The sequence below is a fragment of the Melospiza georgiana genome, chromosome 4 (genome assembly GCF_028018845.1).
Source record: "Melospiza georgiana isolate bMelGeo1 chromosome 4, bMelGeo1.pri, whole genome shotgun sequence".
NCBI lineage: Eukaryota > Metazoa > Chordata > Aves > Passeriformes > Passerellidae > Melospiza > Melospiza georgiana.
In genome coordinates, this window is record NC_080433.1 from 22,001,230 (window position 1) to 22,028,222 (window position 26,993).

Genomic DNA, 26,993 nt, shown 5'->3' on the forward strand with positions numbered 1-26,993 from the left:
AGAGGCACCTGAATTCATCTGATGGTTTTTTGAAGAATAGGTCCCACAATAACAATGGTGCTATTTCTTCCTTTTTACACTCCCTCTCCCCACTTTTCTCTCCCTTTTTAAAAAGGAAAACTGAAAAAAAAACATTTCTTACTGCAAGAACAGCTGCTATTGGTATGGCTGCATTCATAAAAACTGGGAAAGAGAAATAAAATAAGCATCAGATTATAGGAAATAAAAAAAAAAAACAATTTTACAGTAACTGTATGACACTAAAATAATGGAGTTATTTCCAATTCAAGTAATTAAGACTCCCAAAGGAAAATTAGTCTGCAGGAAGAAATTTCCTTCCCTGATAGTCGGAGATCTTAAACACACCAACAAATAAGCCCTAGAATTCTCTCATTTGTCCACTCTACTAAGCTGGGATAAAAATCATTATGTGCACAATTAATATGAAACACAACTAAAATATTACTCAACCCTTCTACATTGCAGAAAACACAATTTATATGAAGAAAATATAATTTATCTTTGCTGCTGTCAGAGCTGCCAATATTACCTGGAGCCTTCTTACTATAAAGCAAGTCCTAATTGTAATGTCACAATGATGGTAAGAGAAAACTTACTGCAAAAAAAATACCCCAACAATATGTATTTTATCCTTTTGAATTTCTGTGCTATGTATTTATCATGCCTTTTTATTTTAATGACATTACACACAGACAAAAATGTCACAGGCACAGCTGTATCTCTCTTTAATTGAAGTTGGGAGGAATGTTGACATGAAAAACAGGATAATTTTCCAAGTCCTAAAAGCTCAGTTACTTACTGGAAAGAGATGTATGAAGTGCAAAGGTTTTGAGACTGGTGAGCTCTTTCATTCTCGTTTCTTCCACACTTTTACAAAATATATGCTCCCAGGCATAAAGCTTTAATAGCTTAATGCCTTTGAGTATCTCATTGGTTTTCTTTAATCTCTCAGTAGAATAGTCCTTCAGTTCAAGAGAAAACCAGGGAAAAAAAATTATAACTGTTTGTAGTCTTATTGACAACCCTCTTTTCCCCTCACTTCTGTTGTTAGATTAATTTAAAAAATAATTTTGTTCATTTGTGATTTTGTACAGGTGCCATACTAAGAGGAAGACTATAAAATTTCATTTTCTTTGGAGGTATTAAAATATTTACAACCGCTAGGGGAAATGGTGTCCATAACCATAGACAGAAACCTAAATGGGTGTATTTGCTGATGCAAGAATCATTCTGGGATCTAGTTGTAAAAATAAGTGAGATATTTATCAATGCATTTAGCTAAATTCCCCTCATCAGAAAACAGTAATGCTAAGTTTTGGTAAAATCATAATCCAAAAGATGTTATGAGTCAGAGGAAGTCAGAATAGAGCAGTAGGAAAGTGAGATTATTTACAAAACTATGCAAAGATAAGTCCTCTGTACAATTTTTACAGGTTACACAAACGGGCACAACTCAACAGGATTGAAGTGTGCTGGCAATTAGATCCATGCATCAATAATTTGCGTATTGAATATTAAGATAAAAAGGATCTCTAAATATTTGGCAATTTAAACATCAAAGGCTTATTTAAAAAGTTCAAGGGTCACAGCAAGAAAGTTAAAAATTAGACAAAAGAGCAGAAAACATTTCTAACTGGTGAACTAAAAGAGGCAGAAAAATAAACTTACAGCACTGAAGAATTTAGATATGAATACATAATAATCCAGCAGTGCCAACTGATTTTTAGAAAATACCAAAGCTTAGGCAGAGAGTAAAATGTCTCTAGACTTTACAGAGGGAGGTTGTGCACATTCTTTAATATTTTTCTGCTATAATTTATCAGTTTTTTGCACTGTTTGCTAACATCCCATGAAATACAACATCTGCATCTGGGAATAACACCCTTTCGTGGAGTGGAATTCAGACAAAATGGTGCTAGTTGCATTAAAAATACTCTTTGCAGAGAAGGCAGGTCAAGGCCCACATACTTTTTTGAGATTCTCTTCTGACAAATTGTGGGGAAGGAAGAGACACTGAGCCACAAAAAAACAGACAGGGAGGGACAGTGCAACTGAGGGATGGCCTGCCCAAATGCACACAGTGGTTTTCACTAACTAGAAGAACAGAACCCAGAAACCCTGTTCTCATTTCTGGATCACAAATATCACTGAAATAATTCACTTACAAGAGTGCTCTTCTGAGCCTCAGCCAGCTTGGTGGCTATGAAGTACTGGATGGGAGCTAAGAGCACGATGACAGCAGCCCCAACCAAGGCACTCACTCCCAGCAGGTTATAGAGGAGGATCACACCCATTATTATCTGTGAAGAGAAAAGCAACACAGAAAGAAAAAAAAAAAAAAAAAAAAAAAAAAAAAAAAAAGTAGATTTCAATATGCCAGAACCACACCAGGAAAAAATGTTTGTTCTTCTAATAAACACTTAAATGGTTCATAGGAATCAGCTGAGCCCATACTTCAGGAGGTCACATTTGGAAAGTGTGGGAAATAAACCCAGAAGCCTTTCTTTTTGACATTAACTAAATAGTTTGTGTTAGTGCCTGGTAGTTCTAATTCCAGACTGGGTTTCCACAAAACTGAAGGAGCACTAAAATGATGGTGCTTGCCCTGAGGCATTTTACAGAGCTCCTGGCCTCAAGTCCTGTTTACACTAGAGCTCCTTACCTCACTCTGGAAGCATTCAGGGGTCTTAGGGCTGTCATGGATCACAGTTGCATTGTGCTTTACTGTCCCTGTGCAACTGCAGGCAGAGGGACATCACAGACAGGCACTGAAGCACGAAGCAGCTGTGCTGGGGCTGATACAATCTGAGCTTGGGCATCAATACCCTGCAGCCCTGGAGGAAAATGCTGCCTTAGCCCTGCAAAGGGCTTGGGAGCACTTCCTACAGAAGGCTACCTGGGAATGGCTGTGGTGTGACTCCTGTGATTCTGGTTCCTGAGTTAATTCAAGCTCTGCTATATAAATATCTCTATTAAAAGCTCCACTTTGCAATAGAGTGATGTCCTCAGTGATGAGGGTATACAGAATTAGTTGCCTATCTCATACTTTTATCTCTTAAACAAGTCTGTCTTTAAATCTCTCTTCTTATTTTACAGCATCAGAAGTAAGAATCAATGGTGTTTAACATTTTTAAAGCAATATTTAGCTTTTCGGGGTCCTGTGCTGCAAATTACCATACCTAGCCATAGCAATCAGATCACCTGTTCATCTAAATAACTTTCAAAGTATTGATAGCAACACTTCCATCCACTTCACAGGATGTGAAACAGTGAAATGAAACCATATATATTATTTCTAATTTCTATTTCCATGTAGCCTTTTTTGCCTTTTTTCATAAACTATTTCATGACACTCTAAACCCTACCCAACCCATTAGTAGTAATAATTACTGACTAATAAAATAGATTACTGATGCAGCTTCAGGAAATTCAGCAAAACAGGTCTACTATAAGAGCTGGTTCTACCCCTTTAAAAAATCCTTTAATGTCAGTGGGATTACCATCAGATGAGGACCATGCCAAACACACCCTGAGATAAATTCTGAAGAAGCAACAGGAGTCCAAGCTTCAGGGAAAATTAGCATGTCTCAGTTCATTAAGTCATTGGCATTTTTGAAAATTTCTTTTGAGCTAAATAATCTCAACCTTTCCTTCCTACAGATCTACCTCCATTTCTTTCCCAGCCTTTTTAAGAAGCAGGTATGTTCAGTGACTAAGTTGCTTAGATGAGGGCTCCTCTGAGCATTGTCAGTGTTCATGTCAGTCATGGAGCAGGATTCAATTGCTGTTGGTCCTGCCACAAAACCCAGTTACAAGTGGACACTGCAGAAGCAATGCTTAGGGCTGATGCCAGGTGGCAAAATAAAAGCAATGGATTTGTGTTAGCAGTGGAAGAAATATGAGCAGGAAAAAGGATTGCAGGTCCTCATTCTTCAAGTCACAGACATGGAAATCCTGCTAAAAAAACCCTCTCTCTTCACTGGCCCTTGGAAAGATACCTTTCCAGCCCTTAGGGCACCTTTCTGCTTGCTAATCTTAGTGGGAAGTGCAAGTTCCCCTCTGGATTTTGTAGCAGTGTCCCAGACATGCACTCTCCTCAGCCAGGCTGGAGTATCTCTGAAATCAGACCCTAACTTGGATGCTCTACCTGAACAGGCATTGCCCAGAGATTGGGGCACAGGAACAAGAACCACATTAATTGGTTGGTTTCTATGGCAACCAAGTTATTGATTTGTCCCAGTGTCATCTCTCCCATGGACAAGTTGGATGTAGAAAGCCTCAGGATCTTATTATATATCATTGCCTGTAAGAAAGGGGGAAAAAGGAAGTTACTAAAATTATGCAATTATGAAAGAACAGTAGCAGTGGGGTGTTTCAAACTGCATCAGCCTTTACCTAGGACAGCCCTTCTCCCAGTCTCTCACCTGAGACAAAGAGAAATGGAGACAGAGTGAGAGAAAGCACAAGAGAGAGAACTGACTTTAAAAAACTCCAGTTCCTCTTAAAAGGTTTGTTGCTTAACGCAGACCTAAAATAGAACAAAAATGACAACAAAACATCAAAATTTAAGAAATTGGCCAAAGAACCTTTTTAATAAGCATTTGGTGAGCTTGCTTTCCTGTGACACTGTCTGTCAAAAAGATCCTTGTTTCTGATAAGACAAGTAAATTCATGCTCTGAAGTTTGATCAGAGTGGATATATATTCCTTTGGGTTCCTCTCCATTACCTGGCCATTCCATTCCATACATTTTGTAGGAGTTTAACAGGGTTTCAAATTAATCAGGGCTTACATCTACTGAATTTTAAAGGCAAATATTGTGAGCCCAGTTTGCAGTTATGATCAAACATCAAATGCTGCAGCTCTAAGGAAGTTTTTAAAATAATTTGTCCTTTTGGACCCATTTTCTTCATTAATAAAGTATATCCTGTAGAATTAATCAGAAATGCCTGGTGAATTATATCAACTGCATATGCTCCTAAGAGTCTCAATTTTGGTAAGTGGGAGTGACAAAAAAGAGTCACAAAAAGGAAATAACCAGGAGCTCTTTCATCCCCAAGTCTGCACCATCTATCCTGGGAGAAGGCAGAAAATGTTTGAAGCAGCTCCATTAATCAGAGCAAGTACAAAAAAAAGCTTCCATGCTGAGATGATATTCCCATGGTTAGTTACATCTGGCAAATCATCAGTTCCGGCTCCTGGATTGCTACTGCTGCCTGTGGAGCTTGGTCTGTGCAGAGCCCTGCTACACTCCCCCACGTGCTGGGCTTTGCTGGCTCCAGTCCACAAACAAGGCTCTCACAGAGGGTTAAGGGACGCTGGGGTTACAGACACAGCCCTGCAGATGAATCACTCCCGTCCCATCCCACAGGGCTCTGTGCTAAAGGGCATAAATATCCAGAGTCGCCACTGCCGACGCACGCACAGCGTTCCCATAGAACAAGCACACTCTGCAGATGGCTCTGTCCACAGTCAGCAGAAGCAAACTCATAAGCAAATGAACAAAGCAGATGCAGAGCCAAAATGACACTGCTGATCTTCATCTATCTCCCATTGTATGCAAAGATGTGTTTTCATATGCATGGGTTTTTATGGGTGTTAAACTTCCAACAGCTTAGAGTGGTGGGATTAGTTTTTAGCAAAAGGAATTGGTGCCAGCAGTTTGCCCGCCCCGCTTTGTCCAGTTTTCTGTATAAAAATACAGCACATATCTTCTCTGAAACCATCATTTCAAGCTCAGTCTTCAGATGAAGAATGAGACAAATGAAAGGACAAAGCTGCAGCTGTTATTAGTGAATCTCCTGGCAGATCTTTGCTCACCAGTAAGGCACCCCGGAGGTTGATGCCAGTCTCTGTAGTCACATAGTAGGAGGCCTGCAGGAATGTCCTCTGCAGGATAAGAGCCAGGAAGAGGAGGACTGCCAAGACATAAACATTCCTGAGGAATTCCTCTGATGAAAGGTAGGAGTTTGATGGATCCTTCACCTGAAAAGAAAGGAAAAAATGATGCAGGTGCCATAGGAGGGATTGTATATTCCCTCCTATGTGAGAAGCTGGAAACAAGCAAATTTAATCATTGCATTGGAAAAAAACATATTGCTGGTGTTATGGGAAAGTTATAGAAATCAGATTTCTCACTGACCTCTACATCAAAATCATTTGGATACAAATTTAAAACTCTGCTCCTGTTCCAAAGACTGAGGATTGAGATGTTTTAGCAGTTCTAAGATTATTCAGTTTTAGCAGGAAAGGAACAATAAGGTCACCATGTCTGCCTTGTCTTTAGTTTCCCCATCAAATTGTGGTGATTTGTAGAATAGAAATGCTACTTAGTAGAAAATAAAGCTCATTCCACCTGTCCCACAGAGAAGCCACAAGAAAATATTTTTTATTATATGGGATTAGTTATTTATGTTGCATTTGCATATTATGGAAACAATTTCTTCCACAAGTATAGTCTATTATAGCCATAAATTCTGAATAACATTAGATTATACATGCCAGTATTTTAAATGCCTCAATATGGAAGAGAAAAAAAATTTGTTTAAAGCCCTTTGTTTTCATTTTCTAGTTTTTGTGTTCACTGTTCTGCTCTGTTTCAGGCAGAAAAGGAAACAAATGTACCAAAATACTCCAAGGAAGACTGTTCCTTTGGTATTTCCGACCCAGCTGGAAGCAGGATGTACTGGAATTCTTACAAGGGAAAAAAAAAAAAAAAGAAAAATAAAAAAAGAGAAGGAAGGAGCCTGTTCCACTGAAATATCCAGTCTGATTCTCAGATGAAAGGTATGGGCAATATAAGAAAGAAAGCAATCTGCCCAACAGTCCTTGAAAAAAGGGTTGCTTAAGTGCATGAATGGTGACATATATATATTCAAAAACCTCCCTTTTAATACTCTGCTATATCTAACTTCCCCTTGTTTTCATAGTAGGGATATCGTTAAGATAATAACACTTGTATATAGCTTTTTTATGTATATAGAGTTCTCAGGAATTAAGGCAGAATAAGCATAAAATTAAATGTATTCACATTAATTATAACTAGAGAGAATTTAAAGGAGAAATGTTTAATAGCAAGAAGAACCAAGAGAAAGTTTATCAAAATCCATAAATTAAAGGCACATTCATTCTGAAATGTATCCAAGAGAAACAGTGACTGTCAGCAAGCCAAGTGCTTTCAAGATCTCCAATAATTTCAATCTTCTATTTAGCCAACGCTCATTAAAACTTTAAAATACCACAGCTGAAGACGCTACACTGAAGAGGACAAAAGATAAAGGAAGCAGACAAGGTACAGATTCCTAAATCTGAGATCCAGAAATTATTTTCAAGCTTAAATACTTTGTTTGCTCACCATGCAAAAAACCCCAACATTTTTGAAGGCACAAAAATGTGCCTCGTAACTCTGTGGCGCAAATCCTGCATGTGCAGGTTCAAGGATGATAAAAAGCTTTATTTAATAAGCTGTACAATTAAACTCTCCTTCAGTGCAGGAAAGTCTCAAGCCAAACTGAGACCATCAGTCAAGAAAATTAATGTCAAGAGTGAGCAGCCAAGAAAAAGATATGTGGATAGTGATGATAGTCAAATACTTTATCTCGGGAGGAAAATGCTATTCCATTATACACCTATCTGCTCATTCAGAGATAAAACACTCCAAAAACTGTATGGAGATGTTTCTCTGTCACAAGACAAATGCAGGAAAATGTCTGTGTCTTCTCTGCTGTCAGTAAAATAATTTCACCTATATATTTTCATTAGTTACTCATAAATTCTTTTTCTTGTGATAGAAAATGTTCTGTATCAGAGGCTTGCTCAGCATTTAGATCTGATCCCTGAAAGTTCAGTCTCAGTGAAACTTGAAATGAGCATTGAACTGGCATCTCTTGTGCATCTCTAGTATCAGGAACACCATTGAGTAAAGTGGATACTTTTCAATTTCTCAATATGTGCCAACACAGTTCATCACAGCAGCAATCAATACAATCAGCCACAAACAGGGACTGGCTACTGTCAGCCTCCCAGTATAAAAAGAGATTTGAGAGAACTCAAAACTGTTGGTGAAACATAAACTGACAAATGGACAGGAATTAAGCAAAATTCCCAGGCTGGATTCATCACTGAGTTACCACCAGTGTGTGTCCTGCCTGAAACTAACAGGTACAGTTGAAGAGGAGCAGAAAAAATTGTTCCTTCTTCCCAGAACTGCTGGGATGACTCCATCAAGACAGACAGCTGGGGAGCTGGAGGGAGCCTCCACGACCTGTGTTCCATTTCTACCCAAGTCTCTCATTGCTCAGGTTTATAACTTGACTGTCTCTCATAACTGAAATATTCAATTTACTTGAGAGAAACAATGAAATAACACAGTGATGACTACAGACCTATCAAAGCATGCAGCCAGCTGTCTTAAACACCTGATATGACTCTAAAACTACTACCAGAGCCTTTCAATCCACAATGTCAGGTTACCTTTTCTGTGGTGTTTGTATTATTGGTTGTATTCTGGAAGCCCTGGACAATGCCAGAAATGCAGAGTGGCCCAGCAAAGCCCAGCAGGTCGGCCAGGTAGCGGAAGGTGCTGCTGAGCAGGATTGGCCGTCCAAAAGCGCTGTACATGGCCAACCAAATGGAGGGACTCCGGTTGGGGTGGTCCTCCACCTTTTTCTGGAAACACAAACAGGTACCCAGTGAAATAAGAGAAACCTCCCAGGCTTTATATGGCATCATTCCTGTCTGGATGCCCATAAGGTTCCTGAAAGGTGGTTTAGACCAGGTGAGGCAGCAAATTTGCTGCAATTATCGACAGATTTCCAACATTCTTCACAGCAATTTCCAATTCTGCCTCCCCTTGGTAACAGCGGTTTCTCACCTCTATATCCCACCACTTTCCTCAACCTGTGAACACAGGAATGCAAGCAAGGATTATCATCCTGGCAGGCAGCCATTGTCCCTTGTCACATGTGTGCTCAGGGAAAGGTCTGGCCTTTCAGCCTTTTGCTCACATGGGTAATCCTGGTTTCACAAGCTGTAAAGGCTTCTGATTGCAGAAAAAAATACATGACAATTACAAAAATATCGTTTAATTTGATTTATCTGGATTTTTTCCCATCTCTTTTATGCATTCCATGATGACACACTTCAACCAATAACTGTGCTGAAAAAATGAAAGCAGCAGACCAGGATGGGAGGGAAGATTAAATCAACCAAGGGTCCTTTCCAGCCTTCAGATCTGTGAATTTACACAGTATCACAGCTCTTGGCTAAAACACCAACCAGCAGATGTGGTTTTGTGTAATCAGAAGAGTTCTGATATCCCCGAGGTCCTTTCAGTTTAACAAAGGAAGAGTTTTGCTGACCAGAGCCGTGCTCTGCAGCATGCTTCCTTGCACTTCAGGCAGCAGCTTTTGACACTTTACACAAGCATCTGTCATTTCTCAAGTAGCACAGATGCCTGCAAGCTGCAAGCCAAGCCCAGCTCTCTTGAGCATTCACAGAGACATTTTAAGCACAGCCAAGCAACAACCACCCCCTGCCCCAACAAGTCCACCAAAGAAAAAGCAAATGTGCCTGTACCCTGCCTGGCTGTCTCATGTCTTTTTTCCCCCCTCTTTTCTCAGTTTTTCCCTTTTATGCCATTTCCACAGTGAGATGGATTATATGCATGGTGTCAAAAATGTGCAGGTTTATCAGGTGGCTGCCAAAGACTGGGCCAGGCTAGTGCCAAGGAGCTTAGGAAGGAGAAATAAGCATCATGGGGTCAAATTAGAGCTACCATTTCAGAAAGGGGTGAGAAGGAAACTGCTTCCCCTGAGGAGGGAAAGAGCACAAGGGCCTCCTGTGAGTTGCCCAGACAAAAGGCTCTGAATCTGTGGCCTAATGGGTTTTGAGTTTCAGTGCCCTAAAAGGATTCATCACTATCTTCAAATAAATGATTAATAACTTTAACAGCTTGGGAGCAGCTAAGCTAATTTATTAGATAAATGGCTGCCATCTTTTTGGAAAAAAAGTTTATATTGGTCTGGGCATTCAATTAATAGTAAATCTGTTAAATAGCAATGGTTAATCTTTATTTCTCTAACAATTTCATAGCCATTTTCACTGTTACTGCAATTCACACATTGGCCATCACTATATGAAATCTGTTTCCTTTTCATTGGAAAAAATGTTATTAAATTATCCAATTTATTGCAAAACATTGGCTTTTCTTCTTTTTGTTTTAAATCAGGAATTTGTATTAGCTGAAGCATGTAATAGGAAGAGGGGAGAAAGACCTTATTCTAATAATTCCTTCTCCAGAATGGTCCTTGAATGTTACAGGCTTGCATAGAATGTTGTGGTATTAATTAACCAGTCTGGGATGCTGTTCTCAGCTGTGCCACTTGATTTGGTTTTCCTTGTCTTTGTCAACTTCCTTTCAAATTCATGTAATTTTCTCTACCTTGGACACTCCACAGTTGGAATAAAGGGCAGTGAGAGAGTGCTTTATGATAAATCAAGTCACCTGTAAGGTGTGCCTCAGTAAATATGGAAATCTGACTGTTCCCATCATTCTGGAGCTGGCAGTATAAGCCTGGTGCTGAAGGACAATGCCCTGTCCCTGTGATTGATAGTTAACACAATTTCATTCCTCCTTTTCTTGGCCCTCATAGCTAAGAGCCATAGTGGCACATGAATAGCAGATGTAGGAAACTAATGGTCCTTGAGTTTAAAAATTGATTATTCTATTAAATGCCCAAAAGAAAAGTTTTCTATTGCCCATCAGGACAAATTATACAGCATTCAGGCTAGTGGGGCAAACCAAATGTAATATCAATGTGCTAAATCTATTGTTGGATATGTGATATATGATGCACTGATATGTGGTGTGAAACATTTAGCCTGCTTCAATAGAAACTGAAACAAAAGCCAAGCAACAGTTCTGGAGGTTCACTTTTTTTTTGGGGGGGGGGGGGCGGGGGCAAGGGATGTAAATGGAATTATGTGAGAATTGGTACTATTATTTCCATTTTCATAGCATGAAGAAGAGATAGCAAGACAATGTCATGTGAGCTATCTCAAAAGCACTTCACTATACAGAGTATTCAAGGCCGTGTTCAGTATCTTTCATTAAGGTATGAGAAGAAGAGTTTGGGAAGGAACAGGAGTTTTTTCTCTGCAGGGCTATGGAGCACAGCTGAGATCTGCAGGCACAGGCTGGGGTAACCCCACTTAATCCAGAGGGGGCTGTGGGGCTCCCCTCACCAGCAGGAGATTAGTGTAAAATACACACTTGGAGCAGAGGCAGTGACATATCACCTCCTCCAGACTGCAGACCACACTCCAGTCTGAAGAATTTTCCTAATTCTGTGGCTGTTTTCTGGCCCACCCAGGCACAAGCCAATGCATTTCTCCACAGGAATGAACTGCAGTGAGTCCCACTGCCTGGCTCCATGCATTTGCTTTAGCCATTTGGTTTACTTTAACTTTATCTACAAAATACCAGTTTACTTCAGGGTTGCAGCCTGTTTTAGAATAGTAGCACAAATGTGGTAGAGGCTGTGGTAATCTCAAGGCCTTAAACAACTACAGAACACAAAATACCTGATGTAAGGCAGCATCAGAAATGTAAGTGTGACTGCATATGTAACATTTATGCGTCTATATGTGCATGATATGCACTGAGGGAAGCTACACGCTGAAAGTTTGTGCTCATGCACAAGAGAAATGCACATTTACCTTGCCTTTTGGCATCTGAACTGCATTTTTGTGCAGGCACAGACAGTACCTGCAGATGTGAATGAGCTACAGACAAATGTTGGCACCCAGCTGTCGTGCCTGTCAAGAATGGCACAGACTCAGGTCCTTGGGCCACATAGGTTCATATCTCTCTTTTGCCTCTTTAAGGGCTTAGGCACCTTAAGAAGCTGGTCTAAGGGATACACCTCTCCTAGGCTGCTGTGTAAAACTCAGCTCCAAAAACTCAGTACCTTTCTGCCTAAAGCAGCAGGATATTGATCTCTGGTCTCTGTAATCCTCAACTGCAGAAGGAAAAAGAAGCAACCTATATCTATTAAGGTAAAAACAATTGTACTAATAATTGTTTCATCTCAGAAGGCACAGAAAGGAGCCTGCAGCTCCATTAGCTGCTGGGAGCAAAGAGCTGCCTAAATGCATCCAGAAGTTTCCCTGGAAAATCCTGTCCTACCCAGAGAGTTTTCCCAACCATGCTTTCTGTACTGGGTCTGGCTCAGATGGAGTTAATTTCCTTCATCACAGCCTGTATGGTTCTGTGTCTGAGACTGGTGACTAAATCACTGCTAAGACACCAGTGTTTTGGCTATTCTTGATGTGTGGTTTTGTCTATTTTTCTGTCTGGAAAAAAAAAGGTGAAAATGAGTGTTTCCAGCTGAAACTATGGACAGAATGTCTTACAGTTTCAAAAGTAGCTAAGATTTAAACAAATCTTTCACTGTTAAATTCTAGCAAGTGATCAGTCTGTTGTGGTTTTAGTTTCCAGTTGCACTCAGTTTGGCAACTCTCTCCTGCTATAAATTCACTTAAAACCAAACAGTAACTATTGGATTGGAACTTCCTACGCCAATGTTTCACCTTGGAACAAACAGTCCTAAGTTAAAAATTCCTAAAATGAGGATTTGATGAAAGCTGAAGAAATTCAAAGTGACGCTTTGGCTTTCTAAAGCTGAACAGTGACATGGACACCTGTTATTACCTTTTGCTCCTCATAGGCTTCTTTGAGACAGACGTAATTTGTCAGTGCTCTCATTGCAATTGGCAGCTTCCCAATGGCCTTCAGGTCCACAGGTTTCTTGTGAGCAGAAATAATGAGAGTGTTCATCCACCAATAGGTTGCCTTTGAGAGCAAATTGACAAATGGCTGCAGGAACCTCACCCCCAGATCCTGCAGATCCTCTGGAGGCTTTACTTTCTGAGGGTTCATGAAAAACACATACCTCTGCAAAGGAGAAAACAGACAAACACAGACTCAGAAATTATCTTAATGATAGTAATTTTTTAGTAAAAACTATGTGTAAGACAACCACAGTCTCAAATTTACTTTTAAAGGTAACTATATGTGGAATTTGTATGTAAATAGGAGCATTTCCATTTTGACAGATAACTGGCAAACAATTGAGCAACACTGGACGAGGATACTGTTCTGAACCCTATCAGTACCACCTATCTCAAGCTGAAAAACAGTAAAAATTAAATACTTGGAAATAATTTTATTTTAAATTATCATGGGTAAGAACTTATGCTAACCTAAAGATTCACTACATAAACAGTTCGTTAGCACTAACACAGCACATATTTTACAGATTGCACCCACCTATACCCTCCTCATGTGCACAAATATGCATCTATCTACACAAATATGTGTGCACTTTATGAGGATAGATGCACACAGGCACGCACACACACCAAGCCCAGGGGATATGTCAAGGACATACATTTTAAAGAGATTTAAATCACCACTGATATCCACAGAATTAACCAAACCTTTATGGCTAAGCTAAACTTGGGCCTAAAATTGACACAAGCCAGAATTCCTGGGACTAAGGAGCCATCTTCACCTCCATGATGCCACTGATATTTTTCTAGATCCTGAGGAAGAAGGCACATACCCTGACTCGGATGACATTGATCTCCACAGCCATCAGCAGCCCATAGAGGATGACCATGATTCCGGTGATGCAGAAACGCAGCTGAGAAAAAGGCACCCCATCCTGGCAGTATCTGACAAGCTTGATGGTTTTGGTGACAAAGGCCATTATCCAGTAAAGGAACAGGGCTGTAAAATAGGTCCATGTGCACAATTTAAAAATAAATTAATAAATAAGTGTAACTACAGCATTTTAGCTTCCATGGCTTGATATGGTGCACCATATCAAGTGATCCTCTCTGTCACCAGTCACTGTTTTCTTTCCTGGGCCACAATCCTTCAAACAGATCCACAATGGCAGATCTTCACACAGGTACAAAACTCCACTGAAGAGGACTTAATCTGAAGGGGAACTTTGTTCTTATAGTGAAGGAAAAGGCACACAACTTGACAAAAGTCATATTGCCTCTTAGAAAAAGCAGGATGCATCCCAGTGAGAATATGGAAATGAGCTCATTTGGAAAAAGGGTTTATGGATTTTAGTGTTAGCCTGCATCCTGGCTGGTATCTGTCAGGGCCTTGTTCAGGTGGTTGAGTTACAGGCAATTTGTACTACGTACTTGTGTGGAACATTATTCTGTCACATCTGGTCTGACCATCTCCTAACTGATAGAGCAGATGGGATAATCTTGGAATCAGCTGCAAAATATGTTGAGAAAGAGCAGCATCTGCACAGGAGTTTGTGGTCAGATCATTATTCAAAGTGGCCTTTTGAAACAGCCCTTTTGAATGCAGACAAGTTTTTCCTCAAAGTTATCAACCATGTTAAAAAATACCCAAAAGCTCATGACAGAAATGACACAGGCATGCAAGGCTTTCTCTTTTGGAATAATTTTAAAACTAGTTTTCAATGTGTACCTTACGAAAGGTGCAATAACTCCTATGATACTACCATATCTGCAAGAGCAGAGAGTTATTCCTCTCTGTTTTAATATTCTCACACATTCCACCATCCTCCTCGACCTACACAAGCTGAGTTTGGCTAAAATACTGGGATTTGTAAGAGGACATAAATGTCAGACGTAGACTTACCCAGCAGTAACTTTGGAAAGTTGGATGTTTCAATATTATGGTAATAGACTATGGATACAGTGGCAGCCACAAATCCCATTATAGCTGGTAGAAAGAGATGCAGGTGGCGAGATTTCATTTGTCTGAAAATTAAAAACAATATAAATTATTGAATTTAATGCCTTTTTTTCACAATTTTGTGAAACCATAAGTGTTTTGCTAATCTATTGAAGAGGACAAACACGAATTTCTAGAGACAAAAATATTTTTGTCCTCATGAGTGCTTAACTTTGACCAGTATTTTCTTGCTATAATATCTTGAGAGAAGAATAAATGTTAGCAACGGCTTCACCTTCATCCCATTAAAACCTGGATAGTTCATGAAAGGATTCTATGAACTTTCTGGGGTAAAACCTCCTCATGCCTTACTAGCCAGCTCATCAGACATTAACATTGTACATTAACAAATGCAATTAGCATGGTTATCCACCAAACTCTGCCACTTACGTGTCGGAAACAATCCCCTCTGCTATTTCACACACGTGCACGAACAGCAGGGTGAACGTCAGGATCCACCGCAGGTTGTGCCCAGGGAAGTGCAGCCAGGTGTTGTGGTGAATCTGCACTTTGGAGCTCTGGCTTCCCCAGCCTGGGAAATGATAGCAAGGAAAGAGAAAGCAAGTCAGTGACTGATCTGCTTATGAGTTTTCTGGGCCACACTTACATGCAATCCATACAAACCCCCTACGGGCTGAGACACTGTGGGTGTTGTTACTAAAAAGATGACCCAGGAGTGTCTCAGTTGCCCCATAATTTAAATAAAACCCGGAAGACAATGAGACAACATTTTTTTCCAAATTACAATCAAAGAAAAGTCCTTCCTGGCCAAGAAAAATTATAAGAAAACAACCCCAAGTGGCACCCTCATACAACAGGGACTGACAAGAGCTGAAGTGACGGCATCCTCACACCTTTCACAGTCACAGAAAGAGCGGGAAAAATTTCCAACTGATATAAAAGTTGCATCCTCAAATGTGGCCTCAAAGAGATGCATTTACTTGAAACAATTGACATTTATTATCTGTTTCAGGCCTGGTTGGGAGTACAGTCTGAGTGGAGGCTGAACAGTGATTTTACAGCTTCTCTCCCTCAGGTGCAGCCCAGGCCTCTCCATTGCTGGCCCCTCAGAGCTCCCAACACAGCTCCAGAACTCAAATTAACCAACAGATTCAACTTCAAGCCTATTTCCCCGTCATCACCTCAGATGTCAGCTGCCCTTTCCAGGCAAGATCCTCTCTGTGGCCAGCAACCCAGCAAGAGGTGGGGCACAGAGGATCTGCGGGAGGGGACAAGGCCTGACCCCAGGCTGGCCTCTGGTGTGGTGAGCCTCGGTCTCCATCTCTTCCTGCACAGGTACCGGGCTGTCCTGACTCAGTGGGCCCAAAAGTCCCTCTTACTGTAAAGCAAAACCTGGAATTCCCTGACAGGCTTCCCAAAGCCTGTAGCGAATCCCAACAACAGCACATTTTGGGGAAGTAAAGAAATCAAACAAAAGGAAACAAAACTAATTCAAGTTTAAAACCCAGGATGTGCTTTTGCTACACTAGGATGCAGTGCCTAATTGTGCTTGGAGGCTCACCAGGTGACTCAGGAACACATAAACCAAAACCTAAGTGTATTCATTCTTGGAAACTGTCAGCATTTCACCATTTCATCCTTGGTTAAGACAAAAAATTCTTCAAGAACAAATTATTCTCTCTTCTCCATAGCTATCTCAAGCATTTTCTGTAGTTCTCTAAGACTTTCCTAATCTATTGCAAGACTTTCCTAATCTCAAGCACTTTCTAAATTCTCTAAGACTTTCCTAATCTAATGTGGTTTTCTTTGACCTTGCTCCTGTCTTTGTCTCTCTCAAGATGCTTTTTATTTTTTCTTTGCCCACACATCTGCACAAACACAGCTTATCACCAAATTTCTGGTTTGGAGTCAGTCTATACCATGGACTCCAGTTGGCTTTTAATGCTCTGTTCAACAGTTTGTCCTGATAATTAGCATAAAAATAGAAAACAAAGAATTACATACTTACATAAATAGCACACAATTTAAAATACTATATTGTTTCCTAATATTGTTATGAAATAGAGAGAATGTTCAGTGGCTGTAATACTATTTCAAAAAGAAATGGCTAATACCTCTAAAAAAATTGAAGCAGCACTTAATGTTAGAGTGTTCTAAAATATTATCTTTGCCCTCAGACCTTGCATTGTACTTTCATCAAACACTACTGCACAAAGCCCTGTGCTTCAAGCAGGACCTGCATCTCACCTCAAAGGAAGAGCCAGCACTGAGGTAAAAAATCCAGCACTGTTGGAGAGAGTTTCCATAACCCTGGGGTTTCTTTCTAGTCTTTATAATTTGTTAGAATTTGTTTCTTATTCTCTTGCTTAATTATTTAATTAGTTTTAGTCACTGGATCAGGTCACAGTTAGGTACAGAGAGTTTTAGCCCACAGGTTCCTGTAGCATTTTATTCAACTGCTTTGGAGTCTTTTTGCATGATGAAAGCCCTTAAATATTATGTCCAAACACCATCTCAAATTCAAATCTTCCTTGTGGAAGAAATGCATTACTGTGCATCTACACATGCAACACCAGGAAAGTAACATGGAAGAGCTGACATGGCATTTCTCATGCAGTTGTCAGGAGAATATTTATTTTCACTAATACTTTTGATGGTTATTCAAGTCTCGTAATCTCCTATGATCAGTTAGAATGCCACTGTTTGACCTCTGTGGAAAAGTATTAAATTGTATTTATTTCACCCCTGCAAATTAACTGGGATAAAAAGACAACTGTAGAAAAACTATCATTAGAGTACCAGCTTAGATGGGTTTTTTTACAAGACTTTGTGAGTTGAGCCCCTCCACTATCCTACATTCCTCAAGAGAAATTTATCATTTCTTATTTTTCATTTCTGTTGGGGAAAAAATCTCCATTGCTCTACTTTTGTTTACAAATGTTAGCAAAGAAGCAATTGTTCTTTATTAAATATTTCCTACACCTGTCCTAGCATTAGATCCAATGTGAACATCTTGGATATTCTCTATAATGCTGGTAACTTCAAGGAAATTCACACCCACTGCCCTAAGTCTTCTAATATCTAATAAAAACAAAGGTTGCAAGTTGCCAATTTCAAATCTGAAGAAAACTTCTGCAGAGAGAAGTTTCACAGCAAATTTGGACCTGATCTTTCTGGTTCTCATACATCTCTTCATGCTGATTAGTTCAGATTTATATCTAAAATTCCCACATTTCAGCAGGTTGGCCTCACACCCTCTGGGTGAAGCCATTCTTCCTCTTCTTTTTTCAGAATTCATAAATACAAAGCATCCAATAGTTCCACCGAGCCCATGCAAACATGACTGAGTCTAATCACATGCTCAAGTGTTTGTGGGATGGCAGAGCTCCATGGAATAACTCACCAATGAACAAAATTGGGAAGGTGATAAACAGCAGGAAGACATGAGGGACCAAGTTGAGGGCATCCACAAAGCAGACATTCCTGAGGACACCAGCACTGATGTTGTAGGCTGAGGCATTGTCGTTACCACAAAACGCGAGTCTCATCTCTTCTGGAGGGTCTGGCTACTACAGAAATGAGAGAAATGTTGACTACCAAGAGTGCCAGCATTCCCTTTGGCTAAAGACAAAATAAATATAATAAAGAGAAAAGGAAGGAGCACACTGAACAATCCATAGAGAATAACACAATTGTATTTTGAAAATTACTTTGGGCCTTGTCAAATACAAGTACATTAGAAGGCTGTGTTTATATGACATTAGTACTGTTTATATTTTTATAATATGGTTTATATTTAGCTGCATTCATTATTTAAGTGCTATTTTTAAATACATTATGCTATAACTTCTAGTGCTCACTATAGGCACAAACACTATGCTTCAATAGCTCTGTGAGAATATAAAGAAAGTAGAAGATTTGAAAAATATTTCTCATAAGCATTTCTCAAAAGCATTTCTCATAACAAAACCCAAGTGGACATAAGTGGACCTGTGTGTTGCTGTTTCTTTGGTGAGCCAAGACTCTCTGTGCAATATCTCCAACAATCTGTTGCTCCGCATTCCCAGTGGAAGCTCTGAACCTTTGCTATTTGTGATCTGGCAGCTTTGCACTCACTAATATTTTCTATTCCTTCGTTGTCACATAGAACAATGGCCACACACTGGAGACATTACAGAAAAATGACAAACTCTTAACCAAAGTAAGTGGTACTGAAGATTGCCTATGCAGTAAATCAGCATTTATGTTTGATCCTGAAAACCCTCAAAGATGTGCTTAGACTCATCCCAGCAGTCTCTGACTTCCATGACTTCTAGTGAGATTATCTTTGTACACCATGATAAACTCCTGTGTTCGTGCTTGCAGAGCGTGGGCCATAGAGTGACCCAGAGTTATGGCCAGGTTCTGGCTTAAATCAACCTGTGCATCATTTATTATTTCAGTCTTCTGTACAAGAAGATGAAACAGACTGCAAACAAAGCCTTTCCTTGCTCATTTCTTTGCCTGAGACTTACATAGAGCAACACAGTACTGTAGAGTAAGTTGTGGAAACTCATTTATCCACACCCTTTCTCAAATTTTACATGCTAAAATAGAAGGAATGCATTTAATTTAGCAAAGCACCTGTCTGCAAGAACATTGGTATTAATAGGTTTTGAGAATCAGAACAAGATAGGGATGCAGAAAATGTATAAATGCAGTTTAAAAACAAAAAAAAAAAAGTTGAATAGGGAGAAAAATATTTCCTTCTTTCCTCATATAGTTATTAGTTCTGTAAGTTGTTTAAACAAGGTAATCATAACAAGGTAAGCATAAACAACACAGGTAGTCCCTTAGAGACAGAACAAACATACAGATCTTCACAAATATATAGAATTCAAATAAGCATTTTAAACCTCTGCTAAACCCCCTGTTAGCTTTTAAGCAAGTTCTTTTTGGATCTGAAAATCACAACCCATATCAAAACCCATCAAAGAAGAGGACTTTCTTTGAAAGGACTGTGATAAATGCACTCCCTTTCCCAAATATATCTGTTGTTTATGGCTGAGATTTACCAGAAGTTAAGCATAACTCGCATTCAGGTACTCACTGTGAGGCAAAAGCTGAGGGCCAACTGACTCAAACTTCAGTAACCACCATCTGCTAACAGTCCATGTGCTGTAACACAATTTGATGGAGATTTTGGCCCATTCTCTATTTTATTTTTATACCAAAATACATTCAAAAATGCACAAGGCTAGTAACGAAAAATAAACATTCTGTTAATGTGGGATCTGTCTGAATATATCAAGGAGTTATTAGCAAAACAAATAAGGAACTTTAAAAAAAAATCTACACAGAGGTTGTTTGGGTTTAATTTGTGAAAGCTTGACATGTCTTCTTCAAGGGAAACATAATGATAATGCTAATCTCTTGAAAATCAGAAGTGCTGTTTCCTCATTTTTATCGAAGGTCAGAAGTCCAAGGGAGTTCTGCTGGGAATTTTCCTCCCTTTCCCACAAGGATGACTCTCTTCTGAGGCAGCATAAGATGCTGTTGTGGTCTAGTGGTTGGAGTGGTACTGAAAGGCAGGAGAATCCTGGGTTCAGATGACCACTGAATCATTTACTCCCTGTGTAGCTTTTGGCTTCTAGTCAAAAATCAATCTGGGAGAAAGGATGAAAACCACATCCAAGGGAAGCTAAGGGAACTGTTGGTTTTTTCCCATTTTTCTGGAAAGGAAATAGAATAGAGGTGACAAATATTCAAGTGAAAGACTATTAACTGCACGAAGAGTATTTTCTCTTAACTGGAGACCACCATCAGTTTGCAGAGGTTTCCTATCACACCTCAGACAACAGTTGCTAAAAGCCCTCATGCCAGATGCACCTTTGAAGAATCACATTTGAATCTTCACAAGAATGCGTGCTGGGCCTAGTCCTGTGATGGAGTATCACAAACAGTATAGTATGGAGTATCCAGTAACATTCTTAAAACCAATTGTCTTTTGCACATTGCCAGGACTGAGGTCCTATTAATTAATACTGATATCTACAGACAGTGCGCATCATACTGGTGGTCTTTTTCAAGAGAAGGTAAGGGCAGTCTATTCACAATACTTCTGTTCATTTCTACAAAAGAGAAGTAGAATTTAATTGCCTTCTCCTAAAAAGAGAGAGAAAATCAAGCCTAGGTTGGTTAGTTTGCAAAACTTCCCAGAAAATAAAAAAGATTACATGGCAAATGAAATGAGATAGGGCAATTGACACTAAATTCCGAAGCTTTTTTATCAGAAAACCTCATAATGAATCAGTTTATCCAGTGACCATATTCATTAAACTTCCACAGGCTTAAAATCTATGAAAATATTCTGATCAGTGTGGTGCTGTTGTGCTGCCCCAATGTAGCTTTGGCCTCATAAAATGCCAAATTATAAAATGTACAACTTCCCTGTTTAACAGCACTCAGCTCGGGACACACATCCAGTACAGTCTGGCACTGATAGGGAATGGAGGAGATAAGAACTGTGGAAGCATTAATAGTCCAGTGAGCCTTCCTTCCTCCCTTCCCTCCTTTCTTCCACCCATTTTTCCATTTCCACTGTGCTGGGAATGAGCTGTGGCTGGAAGTGGAGGATTCATATTCTGCATCTGTTGGCATGTCCCACATTTCATAACACCTGCTGCTGGCAGTTCTCTGGATCTTCAAGAATGGTGTATGAAAACACCCTGCACTACCTTAGAGCTCTGAGAAATAATGTCATCTCCAGTGTGCCTTGTGGAGGGACAGGAACCACTCCATCCATCCTTCCCTTCCCATCCATTTCTGGTTCAGAAGGCAGATCCCACACACCCTCCACAGTTTTGTTACTCAAACCGCCGGACCTTGCTCTGTTTTTTGGAAAACTTAGATACAGAGGAGACTCTGGAGGTGGAGACATGCACAGAACCATCACCCCCTGGAATAAATCATGTAGTGTAGCTCCTGCCTCTTGGCTCAAGTTTCCTAGATAAGGAAAATATACTGGATGAAGTTTTGCTGATATCAAAGGGAGGATGTTTTGCATTTACAGTCAATGCCCTTTGCTTTGAAGCTGAAATTAGCCATTTCTTTCTGCAGCATCAGGGCATGCCTCCAGAAGCTCATTTCCATTAGCCTCAAAGTTTAACAAGCTGAGTTCTTCTCCAAAGAAGGACAGAAAGAAAGCCCCTAAGGCAGAAGAACAAATCTTTGATTTCTCTAGACAGTACAGGGTATTTTTCAATGCTTTTGCAGTTCCACTAAAAATAACAAGAGTTGGACCATGACAAGTTTTCAGATGCAATCTCTCATCCAAGAAAACAGTGCAGCCCTCAGTCTTTTTCAAATAAAAATTTGATAATATAATGGCAAAATTTCTTGCGCCCACGCTCAGATCCCATGGTTGGAAAGTATAGTGTAGCTACAGAAGGACACATTTTTAGGGCTGCAAACAGATTAAGCTTCAGGCTAATTAAAGAGTCAAAGCTGCACCTTTAAACAGCATTTCAGTATTGCAATTTAAAGAGATTCTAAGAATTTTAAAGAGTTTTAAAAGGCCTCAGCTACACTGACTTTTAATGAGCCCTGGTTTTGAAAGCTTCCATTCATAAAACTGAGCCTGGAAATTAAGACAGTTTGAAGATCTTGTTTGCAGTTACCCAGTGAAAGAGAGAGAAGGTGCCATGCCCCTTTTTCTCTACAACCGTAAGATTTCATTAAATGAAATGAAAATGTGAAAATTAAGAACAATAAATTAAAAACAAAAAAACAAACCACAAAATAAAGCCAAACCATGAAGAATTGAAGAATTGCAGTTGTGCTTACTGTTGTAACTCACTGAAAACTGTAGCAGGAAAGGAAGATGGAACACTTCTATGACTGACCACTGATCAAATTTGGTTCCCTCAATAAAAATTAAACTATTAAAGTGTTCTTTCTTTGGCTTTTACTCTACTAGTAAGAAAATGCTGGGCTTCAGTCAGAACTACATCTGTAGAGAGGGAAAAAGAGGTATCTTGCCCATGTGAGGAAGTGCTGTTTGTTTCTCTCCACACTGAGCTTTATGCAAGTACATAACTAAATACACTGAATATTTATTCTGTATTTTCCATCAAAAAAATGACAGAATGTTAATCACACCGAACAGCAAAACTTTTAATGCTGAAGATCTTTGAATTAGGCCTAAGCAAATGAGAATACAGAGCTCACTCAAGTTTTCCCACCCTGTGGTCAAAGGTGATTTTCTCCTTCTCAAAGATGAGGAGGCAGACTTTTTAGGCCATGGTACGTATGTGGGGAGAGATCAAAGAGGTAAAACTGGGCTGCAGAGCCACAGGAGGAGAAATTTGAAGAGATTTCTGTTGTAACAGGGATGGAAGAGATTAAAGCCTTTAATTCTCCAACTCAATGCATTCCAGAGCAGCAGCTGCCCTCCTACACCTGCCAGGACCCTTCCTTGGGAACACTGGAAACAGCACTGCCTGGAAGGGTACACAGGTGAATTAAGCAGCAAAGCCAGATGGGCTTATCACCTTCTGCAGTCTGCCTGCCTTGCTGTGGGCTCACAGTCCAGCAGAGAGCCACACAAGCATAGTTCAGCCACACAATCAACAGTCCTAGTCAATGTGGTGCTGTTCCCAAGACAAGAAGCCCTGTTCACATCAAGCTCAGCATCACAGCTGAACTGCTGCAGTTGTCCTAATTTAATTCCCAAGCTGGGTCATGCAGGACTGTCTCAAGGACATAAGCACAGGAGAAATGTCCAGCAGCCTCTCAGCAAAACTTTATCTGTGGGGCCCAAAGGAAGGGAGAGGCACTGGAAAACAAAGGCCTCTTCCTCTCATATGCATTGACCTTTCTCTAAGCTCATGCTCAGGTTGGAACCTTTGGAGTTGAAAGCTTCTCTACAGGAAGAGGGCTTTGACTGGCCAACAGCAATGTCTGAACAAAATGGGAGCACTCTAACTGCCACATTGAAAACAGAAATTGTGTAACCTAAAAGTGAATACTCTGGAGAAAAGAGATGAAGGGTTAGAAAGTTATTTTGAAATTTGTTGGTCATCTGCAGTTATCGAGCCACTACTTCTCATCAGGTAGCAGCAGCCATTCAGAATAACTGTTGAGGGGCTCATAAACTAATTTAAAAAGACAATGTTATTCATAGTCATTGCAAAAAATGGCTTTCCCAGAGAAAGTGTCACTTGCTTTTGAATACAGTAGGCCAACAAGTTATGCTGGGGCAACTGCAGCAATGTGGGTACATCACAGTTTGCTTCACTGCTAATTACAGCAGGAATGTTACACTTTATTATAATATTGCCAAGCATACTACGTTTAATCTATCATTTCAGACATGGAAATGTAGTAATGGGACAAAGATCATCTGATAACAAGCATGTGCCATCTGAGGTTACCAGCTACATTCAGCAACCCAGCAGGAGTACCAAGTGCCAGGTAATTTTTTGTTTTAACACTTGTAGGCTGGAAGGCCTTTGTCTTTCTAAGTTACTGTAAAATTACTCACTTTAACTTCTGTCTTTATGAACTCTACAACTCATCAGAGATTCTCAGAGGTGGTTTTTCCTTCTCCCTTTGAGAATGGCCTGTGAAGAATAGTCAATATGAGCTAAAGCCATCAGCCAAACTTCACAGAGGAGGGGAAAGAACAATTAGGAGGATGGGCCCATGTTGGTACCAGTGGAAGGTAAATTTCAGCTCTCCTTTACATCATTTGGGAATCTGATTCCCTGTTGGTTTATTTTAATGAGGATGTGAACTATCTAAACAGCAGTTCACCCTTCAATGAAATAGCTAAAAAACCCCTCATGTCCTTTAAGCATTTAAATTTTTATGCTAGGGTCCCCGTTACTGGCAAGTTAAGACTTCCTGGTTTTAGGCTAAGGTGGACAGATACAGTCATAAGAGAATAAACAGAAAACAGAACAAAAGTGATTCATGAACAAATATTCACTGTGAAGAGGAGAGAATTTTTGGGAAGAAAGAAAATAGGTCAAAGTCGCAAACATGGAAATGACAAAACACTGAACCTAAACACTCACAAATCTCATTTTAACAAGCATAAATGGGGAATCTCAGGGCACTAAGCCAGTTCATGAGATATATTTTCCATAAGCAATTCTGAAGAAGACAATGGGAAAATGGTAGATAATCTAAATTTCCATTAAAATTATGAGAACATCCTCACCAAGTGCAAAACTATAAGATTCCTAATTAAAGACAATTTAAGTACCTTAAGGGTCTTTTAAAGTGGACTTAAAAATCTTCATATTCAAGAGTTTGATCTTACCTGAATTATCACTCTGATCGTCATGCTCTGCAAGGTACTTATGACTACAAAAAAATGAGTATAAGTACACTCCTCAGGTGGAGCTTGTTTGGGGGAATAAGAATATTTTGAAAACATTTATTGCAGTAGTTCTGTTGTCCATACTTAAAAAAAATATATAAATTGATAGTTGCACTTCCTAATATATCTGTTTACAGAGCATACTTGTGTCTCAGTTCAGATCAAATTTCATTTTGGTCGTAGATAAAATGTGGATTATATGCCCATATATACATATAAACATGTATGTATATACATATGTGTATGCATATAGGTGCAGGGTGAAGAAAATACTCAGAGTTTTACAAAAGTACTTAGTTCTTATCTTCTGGATAAATCACAAAAGTAAAATTTGTCTTTCCTTCTGGAATTTCCCATAGTAAATTTTAACTAAGGACAAATGAATAATTTATAGCTTTGAATGGAAGGCCTAACTCTGAGGTTTTCCACAGATTTTAGGTTAGTGCTCTGAATATTTTTCCTTTCTAGGTTGAACCCTTCTAGTTTGCTCTTCTTACCTTCCTAAAAGCACTCTAACTCAGTGCTGCTGAGCTAACGGCAGAAAGCACTGTCCCTTTAAAATCTATTTTATCAAAAACGACCCAATAAAAATACAATTTTCTTTTTATTCCTTATTTAAGCTGTGACCACCTATGCTCCACAGACCCCTCTTCCTTGCTAAGCGCTGTCCCAGCTCCCCTGGGCCTCAGGATGATGAGTTACCTCTGGTGCTTGTCAGCATTCGCAGCGCTAACTGCCGTGTGCCACAGCCTGATCCAAACGGTGCTGAAGTCAATGCAAAGAATCTCATTGACTTCGGGAGCCTTCTGGATCAGGCTCCAAACACAGGGAAAATCACAACGGCAGTGCTGCTAAACAGGCTATTGGCACTGCAAAGCATTTCACACAAACATCTGCAGTGGTCTCACACATCTAAATACATCGCTTTTTTTCTTTTTCTTTCTTTTTTGGAAAGCTTCTCCACACAATGCAATCCCTAACACCAGCGTGCTACGCTGCCTGCTGTAAAACCTTCGACTTCACATTGCCAAGACAGGACAGTTTAAAAAAAGAAACATAACCCTGTGAACAGCAGCAAAGAAAACATCAGCAGGAGGGGACGGTAAAGAGAGAACGCCTGCAAATGAAAAAGGAAAAAGAGATTGGAGTTGTAATCCCAGGAAAGAACGAGGAGCAGCCCTGTCCCACAGATATAAAGGGAAGGAGGAGGAGGAGGTGGTGGTTAGTGGGAGATAATGGGGGGAGGGTCATCGCATGCCCCGTTTGGTTGCTGAATGTTAGATCAAACTCTGCAGCTTACCTTTGTAAACACAACCCCAAAATACAACCCAAAGTGTCACTCGGTTGTGCTATGTGATCAATATCATCCCGATGGCAGGATTTTCCTCCACTTAGTGAAGCCGCTCCAAGCCCTGGAGTGGATTATTTTTAGGCTGGTGATGGGAAGATCAGCTGCTGCCTCCTATCGAGTTTCCAAAGTGCACAAACTCTTCTTGCCTTTCTCATACGCTGAAGGGGGCAGGAAACTGGGAAGAGACAGGCAAGCAAAAAGCACCAATTTTTCGCCTCCTGAAGCTACAGTCCCCTGGGATTTCTTCTGCTTGCTTTTATTTTCATTTTTCCCTCTCTGGAGCAGTAAGATTCCAAGAAGCTGCATTGCAGCACATGGACTACTGGCAGATGGCTATTCTGAAGTAATTGATTTAGACAAGGTAGTCTAACTTTTGGCAGGCTTGCAGAAATTCAGCTTTTGATTTCTATGTAATTAATCTTGGATAATTTGAATTTGACAACATAGTTTTGCATGTCTTCCACTGTATTAAGCAGAAAAGTCTACTCAGTTATTTTACTTTAC

The 26,993-nt window shown here is 39.8% G+C and overlaps 1 protein-coding gene across 2 annotated transcripts in view; it reads right to left on the reverse strand.

Annotated features, from left to right (window-relative positions):
- The window catches only part of ABCC9 (ATP binding cassette subfamily C member 9), a 70,998-nt gene extending 44,461 nt beyond the window's left edge, over nt 1-26,537 (reverse strand). For both annotated transcript variants that reach the window (XM_058022134.1, XM_058022135.1), the window contains exons 1-12: nt 26,439-26,537; nt 18,176-18,341; nt 15,202-15,343; nt 14,716-14,837; nt 13,646-13,812; nt 12,733-12,975; nt 8,493-8,687; nt 5,841-6,005; nt 4,169-4,324; nt 2,187-2,321; nt 821-983; nt 143-183 (exon numbers count right to left, since the gene is read on the reverse strand). In XM_058022134.1, the coding sequence (XP_057878117.1) occupies nt 143-183; nt 821-983; nt 2,187-2,321; nt 4,169-4,324; nt 5,841-6,005; nt 8,493-8,687; nt 12,733-12,975; nt 13,646-13,812; nt 14,716-14,837; nt 15,202-15,343; nt 18,176-18,320 (1,674 nt within the window). In that variant the 5' untranslated portion in view covers nt 18,321-18,341; nt 26,439-26,537. The remainder of the gene's footprint in view (nt 1-142; nt 184-820; nt 984-2,186; nt 2,322-4,168; nt 4,325-5,840; nt 6,006-8,492; nt 8,688-12,732; nt 12,976-13,645; nt 13,813-14,715; nt 14,838-15,201; nt 15,344-18,175; nt 18,342-26,438) is intronic.
- Nucleotides 26,538-26,993: the final 456 nt, after the last annotated feature.